Source organism: Opisthorchis viverrini (genome assembly GCF_000715545.1).
Source record: "Opisthorchis viverrini unplaced genomic scaffold opera_v5_129, whole genome shotgun sequence".
Lineage (NCBI taxonomy): Eukaryota > Metazoa > Platyhelminthes > Trematoda > Opisthorchiida > Opisthorchiidae > Opisthorchis > Opisthorchis viverrini.
This window is the reverse complement of record NW_008751783.1, coordinates 1,339,250-1,350,222: the sequence shown is the minus strand read 5'-3', so window position 1 is coordinate 1,350,222 and position 10,973 is coordinate 1,339,250. Positions and strand designations below refer to the sequence as shown.

Genomic DNA, 10,973 nt, shown 5'->3' with positions numbered 1-10,973 from the left:
GAGGATGAGGATGAGGATGAGGATGAGGATGAGGATGAGGATGAGGATGATGATGATGATGATGATGATGATGGGAAGTTTTGATAACTTTCAACCGAGATTTCGTCCTGTCAGTAAAGCTAATCAGTGATGAAAAGCCGAGAAGCGTCATTTAGTATTTTCTCGGAATCATCAGCTGTGCGCAAATCTGAGTTTCGTGAACTACGCGCTGTTGATGATTCCCGGCAAGAACAAAACAGTTATACATTGCTTCTTGGCTTTTCAGCATGGATTGGCTTCACCGACGGGATTAAATCCCTATTGAAGAATAAAATAGACGATTTCTGAGCAAGTCTCCTTCTTGTCTGGAAACTAGCCAAATATCTGTTGCTTGTGATGGCTGGTACATTTGTTTTATGGCTTGCTGTTGTACGTCCTCATTAGTTTTCAAGGTAGTCGTAAGCTGGTTAGGCCATCTTTACAGGATGCGTGCTTGACGCTGAAGTTGAAACCTCTGATCAGAAGTTCTTGTTCAGCTGTGCTGAGTTAGCGTCTAGGCCAATTTTTGATCCAACCATCGCAATTATTGAATCCGTTTTTCTCTTGAATTTGCGCAGTTTCGTTTTCAGGGCTGCTGTGCACTTGACCGTTGCATTGTTTTCACAGTGTCCAATTGCTGCTTCAAATTGTTGTGGACCAGCTGCAGGGGAGTAACTCGTGTTGTCCTCAGTGATTACTCTTTCGCATTGTCCTGAGACGAGTGTAGGTGTCTGTCATCATTAATTTTACCATTCGTCCGCCATAATGTCTTGCCAGGGCCCAGACATGTGGATGGTCTAATGCCAGTCTATGACCGGCACTGAGTGGTAGCACGTTCCTAAGTGGGCGCTCATGGAAGCTTGTCGGTAGGCGAACTCATATGTCTGTGTTGTGACGCCTGGACCAGAAGAATTCGGGGTTTTGCTAGCTTCATAGGGTTTATTAAACAGACAATCAGAGTTGAACACAGACCGACTTCGTTCACTGGCCGCATGCCATTTGTATAACCAACAACGGCTTGTAGTATCAATCATTTGAGAGTTTTGACATTTTGGAGGAACCCTAAACACAAACTTGATTAATCATCTTTTAGGAGCTGGTAAAGATGTGTGTTCATTTATTGTATCGTCTGTCAAATGCTCCAAGTGAGCTTCCATGCAGTCATCGTGCTAGTTATGCGCTCTCGCACTGTTCTCCTTACATGACTCAACATTCACGCTCTTGTTCATGCATGCAGCTCCTGCGCGATTCTCGTAAACGTTTCAGTGTCACAGTGGCATAGACAGCATACTGGTCACAAGCCATGGAGACACTCTAACGAGAAAACACTTTGAAGCCGAACAGCAAGCTTATCATATTCAGCCCTGGTCGACGAAATTCCAAGAAACATAGTGTTTTTTTCATGATATGTTGACAAAATGAAAAACGGTAGATTCTCCCCCCCAGTGGTTTATTATTAGGTGGACGCAAGTTCAACAACAAGTATATTCACTGGCAAATTAGATTTGAAACCGGAACTCTCCTGAGACTTTGATAAATTCTTTATTTCTTAGCAAAGGCGACAAGAGATGATGAACTGCTTCTGTTGAGTTCAAGGAAAAATTGTGTATGATTGGCTGGCTTGCGGTTGACAACATTCGTCGACAGCATATCCCAAAATGTCATATTTTACTGCAAACGGCTCTAAATGTTTATTTCACTGAAAACAATCGAAGGAACGTAAAAAACAAATCTTCTTGCGCTTATATGTGTGACAGACTTATTTTTCGTCAGCATTAGCACTAGGTTCTGCTACGCATTCATATGAGGACCACTGGGTGCACTAATTCGTAATCTATAACGTGATCAGTAGTCAGATCTCGGCTGGGATTATCCGTCCAATTCTTCCCAAACAATGCTCTGGCAAAATGCTCTGTTCACCTTCTTGGGAGACTGTTTGCAGACTTAACTTTTAGAGAACGTGGTAAAGCACGTACATACCTTATTGGTATTTGTCATATCTTTTTCGACGTAAAGCTCCCCAGTTGTCCGACGAATTTGTAATCCATGAGATGCATTGGCTCGCGCTATACGATACTGAACCTGTCCGTTTGGACCACTGTCTTTATCCAGAGCGACCAACCGTGTGACGACGAATTCCCGGCTTTCTTGAACAGACACATGGACCTTGAAAAATGGGAGGTGAAAAATAAAGGCTGAATGAATGAATGCCAAGCTTTTGACCAAATATAAGCAAGGCAGTGATAATCAATACTTCCGACCCTATATGTGATCAAGTAAGGGTGTCGTTTGCAATATATTCAGCTGGTTACTCATACATTGATCTTCGCTTTGTCAAAATTTTAAGCTTTGCAATGATTTTTTGCTGTCACAAGCTGCTTTTGCTGTGAAGCATGGACCGCAGTGACTAAGCCAATTGAGAGCACACTGCTTTGCGCACAAAGATATTGGAAATTTCGTTTGGTTCAGTCACACTGAACGGAAAAATAAACGCAGAGTGACAATGGTTTGGTTTGCATCTGAGAACCGACAGGAAGTAGATGAAGGTCTTTTTACCCTAAACAGGGTGGGAAATTTCTAACGAAACGGAAATAGGGTGTCAGAAGAATCGAACAACTCTTGTCATGTTTGTAACTTGAGTATTAAAGGAGAAGTAGTTGGGGTGAGTGGTCACCTATTTAGGGTGAGGTGTCACATTCATCGGGTAGTTGTGGATCAAACGTCTGTCAACGTACATCCGCAAAATACGTCGACTGAGACTATTGGATTACCAGGTAAATATACAAGATAAACATACACTGGTTACAGATGGCTGGCATGGCAGATTTGACAAGTCTCTGGCTTCTCAGTAAACTTATTTGTTCCTAATCCAACAGGTATGGCTTTTCAAAATAACAACATGAAACACCATTCCACATTCAAACAAATATCTGTAAACACAAAAATCTCATAAAATAACGCGAGTAGCCTTCAGTGATTGACCAATGAGGGTTTAAACGGAAGTGAGTAAAAAACGGTATTTGCGCTCCCTGTCATAAAAACAATTCCAAAACTGCCTACTCAAACTGTAAACCATTATCGTATGTGAATAACACAGTAAACGTCTGACCTTTGACCAGTGAAGTCTTATGCATTTTTAGAACTTTCCGAATGAAGCGTTATAATTGCAATCAATATCCAGTTAATTCCATTAGTCTCTCGCTTCCCGGTTGCCCAGGGAATTGAGATGAGAGTACAGAATTTACATTAATGCATGAGTAATTGGTTGTACGGATGCATCATCATTCAATGAAAGTGAAGAACGCTAAGGATAACATAAACTAGTGAATTTTACTGGTGTGTGCCCACAGATTTCGAAGAAACAGGATGCTGCTGGAGCATCGATTCATAATGACGTTCTCCCGGCCGTCATCGTTCCAAATACTAGCAAACAAATTTATGCCGTACACTTGGAGGTGGAATAGACATCTTCGCAGTGGACTGCGAAAAACAACTCTCAATTACTACCGCGGCAGAAGTCCCTTAAAAACATGCTCCCTCTCAAAGAGCTAACTTATTCTTGATGCCCAGAATTCACGAGGCTTTTGGAGGTAGTTCCGGGATTTGTGCTTAGCGACTGTTAACCGCTGTCTAGCAATTGTTGTCAATCACATAAAGTGATGGTAGCCCCGACAGGGATCCCTACGGTCAGTAAGACCAACAAAATCACGTGCACTGGCTGTCAGTCTGGGGTTGAACTCTAGAACCGTTGGGCGATTTTCCGGACCCTTTGATGCAAGCACGTGTACCAAATTTATCTTTTTCCTTCTGGTGGATTAATTCAGGGTCTGCGAGTGATGGTCCCTAGAAAAAGATTCAGTACTGGCTGTTTATCGGTTAAAAAGGTGCGGGTGGGTGGGTGAATGTTTATGCATTGAAAATTTGCCGACAACAAAGTCCGCTTTCAGATGTGCTCAGTACACAAAATGGGCTGAATGACTGGGTTATCAGGGTTCCCTCCTGAAGGGCCAGATTCTTTTTCTGGCACGTAGAAAGACCGTAATCTACTGAGAGGATTTCCCGAGGTCAAATGGTAGATGTTATGTTTGTCATTATACTAAGAAACAAAAAAAACAAGAAATAGGAGCTCAGATGCTCTTCACTGTTTTGTAACTACTCCAGTTATTATCGTGTAACTTGGCTCAAGCCACTGGGATTCTTGCTCAAGGTACCACTAAAATGGATTATGAAAGTTTCGTGCACATGATCTTCGCACAGGACTTCTGCTTAAAAGTCAACATGTTTTACCGGCATTAAGCGGTTTAACGTGACGGGAGCTTTGCAGAGGAGGAAAGGCGTCAGACATGTAATTGCTTCCGCACAACTGTGCGTTAGCAGACACTATTGCATGAATCTTTCTAGTTGACCATAGAAAACGTCTTTTAGGCAAGCAACCCTCTACAAGCATGGAAGAATCCAGATGATCAAGTAGAGGAAGAATATTAGATGAAGTTTTTTGCCCTGTTTTTGCATTGTGGAACAGTTAGACAGTTTCACGCCATAAAAAACAGAGAGGACGTTGGCAACTGTCATGGTAGCCATTCACGAATCATTCAGATAGATATGTGACTACGATATACATGATGTCTTTCAGTAGTCTTTCAGTAGTTCATGCATGGGACTGCGCTAGTGATTACACCAATCCACGTGATGAGAAGATCGATACTGGCCCAATGATCATCTTCCTTCAAAAAGATCGTTTTGATCCTGTAGTGTAGTGTGAGCAAATCGACCAAATTGACGAATTTAACTGGAGCTACTAGATACTGTCCACCGATCTATTTTTTTGGTGACGAAACATGCAGCTCTGTTGCCAAGTTAGGCGAACAAATCGACAGCCACCTGATCAACAACCAATACAAGTTGTAGTCCAGAAACATCGCTCTTTCTCACAATTGTCCTGTAAATGGCATTTCTTACTTTTAAAGTTCTCTTATCGTACGGATGATTGAACTTGATGGTCACTTGGTTACCGAAGCTTCCGACCTCTCTGCAACGCTCTAGTTTCGTTAATGTGACCAGCGTTCCATTGTTGTATTAAATAGGATACCGGTAAAAGAAGGGTTTTTAAAGTTCCCAAACGAGTTGCTATATGAGACTGTGTAGAGTTAATCTTTCAGCAGTATTAAAAAACCTAAACACAGAGACTGCCTACAGTACTGATAAAAAGACCAAAGTCTTAATAGCATTTCAAGCGTATTTGGTAAGAAAAATGGCAAATCGCAAGCAAATGGCAAGAAAAAACGTATTTTCAAATTTTGTTCATACCACACTGGCTTTTCAATGATTGTGCATCAACTTCCACCCAACTGTAATTTTTCTTGTCTGATTTATTTGCGAAACGTTTAGAGGTTTCACCAGGTACCTTGTCTGAGGAGTTAGTCATGCTCATCTAATGGGGGCTGTTACACTTAAATTGATTTGTCGACTTCTAAAAAACAGTCGAATTGTTCTTACGATAGAATAATTGAATTACTAAGCAAACTGGACTTCATCCGCTGAGTGAGTTTCTTAGTCGGTTATTTTAATGGTCAATTTTCTAGGCAAGAGGATCAATCGGGTTGCTGGTTGTTTTGGAATCGTTCTGAATTATAGCAGATTTACTTAAAAGCCGCTGTTTCGTGGTAACATTTCTGACGCCATATTGTCACACAAGTGTAATTCTGGTTCTAACGGTTTCGTTGAGGCCTTGCTAAAGGATGTCGCTATTCAACCTACTGACGCCCATCTGGGCAAATTTGGTTGTCTTTTACGAGTGGGGCAAGTCGGTAATGGGATGTAACTGCAAGACAACGCTACAAATGTACACGGGCATTACAGAAATGTCGGTCATAAACGCGTTTACGCCCTCTTTCGGGAACAAGCAAGAGATTCGACGTCATTTTTGAAGATTTACAGAAGGGAAGGCGCTGTCATTTAAGCGGAACGATGGCACATTTGACGTGAGCTTTGCGTCAGCAAGGTACGTTGATTTTCTTCAGAGAATTCAGTCACTGAACAGGTTCCTTACACTTGAGAGTTTTTACATGTATCGGCAGTTGGGAAAATTTCGCAAGTAGAAAACATTTGCACGGTCTTCTCAGTTAGTTGTATATTGGATAGAAAATCCTTTCCGTACCTAGTCATGGGTTCTACATGTCCAATTTAAAAGGACTGAATCTGACAGTAACAAGCTTTTTAGAGCATATCGTAGTGTACTGGACTAAGGTTACTGTGTACTCCTCAACCGTGTCTTCTAGCCGTTCATTCGTTTGAAGTTAAAAGGGAAAAGGAGAAAAACCAAAGACGTCCAAAGTAAAGCTGATTATGTGCGCTATCAAATAAGAAATCAAATTTCCGAGCTGCCGTACGAATTTACCTCGAAAATGAAGAGGTTTTGGCTGAAGAAGAATTCAACCAAGGGAACTCGAGCTGTCTGATCTTTGGTGACCCATGCTACGTAGAAGAAAACGTATGACCAGCTGTAATAACACCAAAGTCGTTAGGATAAATCTAGGCACTGTTAGCGCTATCCATTTTTTGAGCGATCAAACTTGATGGATAGGTTACGAGATGCGGTGTCAATCACAGTCGGAGTGCATCCAGAGGTTGTGGTTAAATTACTCGACAAAGAAACTACTGCTGCTGCGGATAATGGCGATAATATCGATTGTGGCTATTCTAATGGCGATGAAGACAGGGACGATGACGAGGGAGATGTGAGGTCTTGAGTAAGGAAACCCGTGATGTCCCACCTCATATTTTAGTCATTTGGGTTTAGGATCATAAGGTTCTTCCATAAAGAAATACTGCTATTCCGGGTTCTGTTCAAAGTTACTATCGGAAGTTTCCTAATAGGCATACAAAAACTTTGAAGTGCTTTGAAGTCCTGGCAGTCTGATATCATTGTAGACGACTGGTAGAGTGCGACTCTAATTTACCAATAATCCTACGTAGGTGAATGTTAACGAAGTGTGAAGAATCTAGATAAGCCAGGGACGAAACTTTTCTAACCAACGTCGCTTTGAGGAATCCAGGTAGAGAGGAAAAACAAATATGGCTAAATTTTGGGGACTCGACCAGCATGGGCCTGCAGAACTACCGATTTGTAAGTCTTAATTGAGAATTTTCCATTTAACTGGATGATACAGGCAAAAGCGTCACCGGAAAGCCAGAGCAAGTGAGGTTACTCAGGCAAAAAAGAGATGATATAATCTAATAGCCTCACCTAAAAGTAACCAAGGTCTTTGACCGTCGGAATAGAATGGTCCCGTGGAGCTTGGAACTTTTTTATACAACGTACAATAAACGCTGGTAGTACGACATACGGCAAAAAGTATTACCACAGAAATATTCTTTATTTAAAATGTAATCTAAAGTGTATGTTGCGAGCTGTATTTCCTATTTTCACTTCTCATTTTTTTTACAAAATAATTCATCAATCCTATTGTTGCCCACACTAGACCATCATTTACGAAATCAGTCAAAAATTACAGGGGTGAGAAATTAGATTACCCACAAAGAATACACAATTTCTTTATGTTCTACCGCTTCCAAACCCACAAAAATGCACAGTAGGATCTGGTTTGTTTACCAGGTGTACAAAACAAATAAATTATTTAGACTTTTGCGTGAAATCACCAATCAGAGTGCTGCTGCACGGAATGCTTCGTTTTGCACATTCTGACGGAAAGACAGTCACGCCCAGGCAATCCATGCACGGGTTCGCATGATATTGTGACCATCATGTATTAAGCCAGATTCAAGGCTGTCCATAAAATCCCAGGGGATATATTTTAGTTTGTTGCTTTTGATGTTCAAAACCTGCGTTAGCGGAGGATGTTTTTTCCCACGAAAAGGTATCTATTTATCTCGTACGGCCAGTAGCTAGATAAATATAACTTAGTTGTCGAGAAATACACTAATTTACGAAACAATTTGGTTTTCACAGGAGACTCAATTGAATCTCTTGTTTATGATGTCTCCCAACTGCATGTGCTGCACACAGGCCGCCTCATGCTTCAGTTGGCACGATATTCGAGATATCGCAGTATATTTTCATAAAGGAAACTACTCACAAGATTGCTGTCGAAGAGTTTTCAGCAACCTTGTGAGTAGTCTTCTTCATGAAATTAACTTAGTTGTATAACGGCATTTAAAATGACTTTTCGTTTTACAACAGAGACGATAAACCAGTGAAGCTTAGTTCTTGACGAGAAAGGAACAACTAGTAGAACGATATGCATCTTTAATAAAGCCTGGACAGTTAAATAAGCGCATTCGCATTGATTAATTTTGCAATTTCGTTGCACGGTTGAGTCAGGCGAGTATCGATCGACCTTAAACAGTTTTTAGATGGATGATTTTTCATCACTTACTTTTGTTTTCTTAATCGATCTTAATTTCCGGCATTGTACGTAAGATGTTTACAAGCGCTTCTGTGCTTTTTCACTATCTGGGTTGAGAAATGACAGAATATTCGCTGGCAGAAACAGCAGAATAAATTTGCACAGCAGCGCAGACATTTTATAAGAAAAGTAAAACAACATATTCAGAATGTTTGCAGATAAAAGTGGATTCTCCAGTCGAAGGATCTTCGCAAAACCACAGAATGGTGTTTGAACCGAGGATGGAAGACACTAGACTGCAGATGTGACGCTTCATGCCACAAAGAAATACATCATTGTCAGATAGTAGAGCAAGTTTTTATGAAGATGTAAGATTTCTTGTGTACTCTAGATATTGCGCAAACTTTTTTACTCAACCCAGTTTACGTGATGAATAAATTTTTAATGGCGGCGTATACTTTTCTTAATTGCTTAAAAGTCGGAAGTCGAAATATTTGGTTTAGGAAGTTTCTGCTTATCACGAAATCACATGAAGACATTGAGTTTTCTACCTGCACTTCAGACAGGTGCGTATTTGCCAAACAAACGGATGAACCATGATGGCGCATACATTTTCAGTTCTATTCTAAAACCGACTCCTAGATACACACAGACGTAGTGATTCATCTTTTCCTGGCGTTGCACTGTTGACTCATACGTCGGTTTCTGAGCGAGTGATATGTATTTACTGGCCAAAGTATTGTGCTCCTGGAATTTATATACAGTAAGGTGGATTATGTCTCTCCCAGAAAAGAAGCCAAATTGAAACGTTGCTGAGTTTTGTCCCCAATATTCTTCTCTGTATCAGTACCCTGTTTTGTAACTCTATGAATGATTATAAATAAATTTGTTGAGGCACTGTCCTTGGTCAAACAAACCCTTAGTATCCGCTTCGATTGTCCTGAGGCCTGAGCTTAAGGAAACCATATATGCATCTTCAGCGAGAAAGATTCGGGAACGTCGATGCAAGTAATGGTTTATTAGTGAATGGTGAATGCATTATCTTCAGGATGAAATTCTCCCGCAACTATTAAAGTCTATTGTGATTGGATTTTGAGGCAAACGCTGTCAATGAGGGCTTCGGGAGCCTTAGTGAAGGAACGCAAGAAACCAGCTTTTAAGTTGAAGAAAACCACTTAGCCGGTTTCGACTTTCTTGATGTTCATCAGATAAACGCAGTTTGAGGTTCTTTCAACCCTATGTCCAATTTTGGCCCAAAATATACGAGGTTTGCAGACTATTCTCATTTGCACACTAATTTAGTTTTTATAGAAGACCAACCTGAATCCCAGCTAAAATCTTCGTTTTGATGATTCTTTCAAACGGATGTGCTGCAAATGTTGAGTCTCTCGTGCAAGTGTGTGTATTTCGCAAACTTGGTGCACTTTAAGTTCGAGAGGGACCTACAGTCTACGGAAACCTGGGAAGTGCGTCCATTTTATGAGTTCCAAAAAGACAAAACTGGTAAAGGGGTTGTCAGGGACTTTTCAACAACCTTGTGAGTAGTATCCCTCAGAAAAATATTCTGTGATATCTCGAATATCATGCCAATGAAACAAGAAAAGACAAAACTGGTAAAGGGGTTGTCCGGGACTTTTCAACAACCTTGTGAGTAGTATCCCTCAGAAAAATATTCTGTGATATCTCGAATATCATGCCAAATGAAACAAGATGGCCTTTTTTGCGCCTAGAGAGTATGATAAAAACGAGTGAATCAGCTGGCAATCAACAGACTCCAAAAAATTGGTTTGCAAATGAGCGTATTCAGCTTTTAGGCTACTTCCTCCTGAATCAATAGTTACTCGCATGCTATAAGAAAACATGTTGCTTTCTTCCATTGGCCTAGGCATCTGAATTGCAAAAACAATAAATTTACTGTCGTTTTCTTCAGGAACATCTGAAAGATCCGCTTTCAATCGGCTTTGTGATACGTTGCCATTTTTAGTATTCGAGTTTACCCATAAAATTTCTGTGAGGCCATTTTTACTAGTTATTCCGTTCAGTTCACATTGGTTTAAACATAAGCAAAACTACAGTGCAATACATCTGCGAGAGACCACAGGTTTTATCCAAACTGCAATTCTATTACCGACTGGAACTCGAAACTGAGCTGACGTAAACATTGTTTGATCATCCAGACGGTTTTGCATCACAGATAAATCACAAATTTTTGCTCAAATCTGACCTCAACAATGATTAAAATTCGTCCTGTGCAGTTCAAGACATAAATTATCATGCCGCATGGACACCCGAAGAATGGCTGTCAGATTTGTTTCAAGAGATCAGTTTCTTATGAACTGCAACGTCAAGTGTCAGCTGTGTTTCACCTTGTGTGGATTGAGATGACCGATATGGATCAAATATCTCCTGTATTCCACTGACCGATTCATGTATAAACTGGTTGCTACAAACTGCGGTTGCTACGCATATAACCGGGAAGCCTGCGCTTGTGATCTATGGCTGGCGTATCGGAACGATAATTAACTTGGTGAATTCAAGGCATACAAAATAACGCTGTCACACGGATTTCAACGTTTTTCTCCAAGATAT

The 10,973-nt window shown here is 40.7% G+C and overlaps 1 protein-coding gene across 1 annotated transcript in view; it reads right to left on the bottom strand.

Annotated features, from left to right (window-relative positions):
* The window catches only part of T265_13982 (hypothetical protein), a gene marked incomplete at both ends in the record, with an annotated part of 60,930 nt that overhangs the window by 22,979 nt on the left and 26,978 nt on the right, over window positions 1–10,973 (bottom strand). The window contains one exon of the mRNA XM_009171481.1: window positions 1,999–2,184. Coding sequence (XP_009169745.1) covers window positions 1,999–2,184 — 186 coding nt within the window. The remainder of the gene's footprint in view (window positions 1–1,998; window positions 2,185–10,973) is intronic.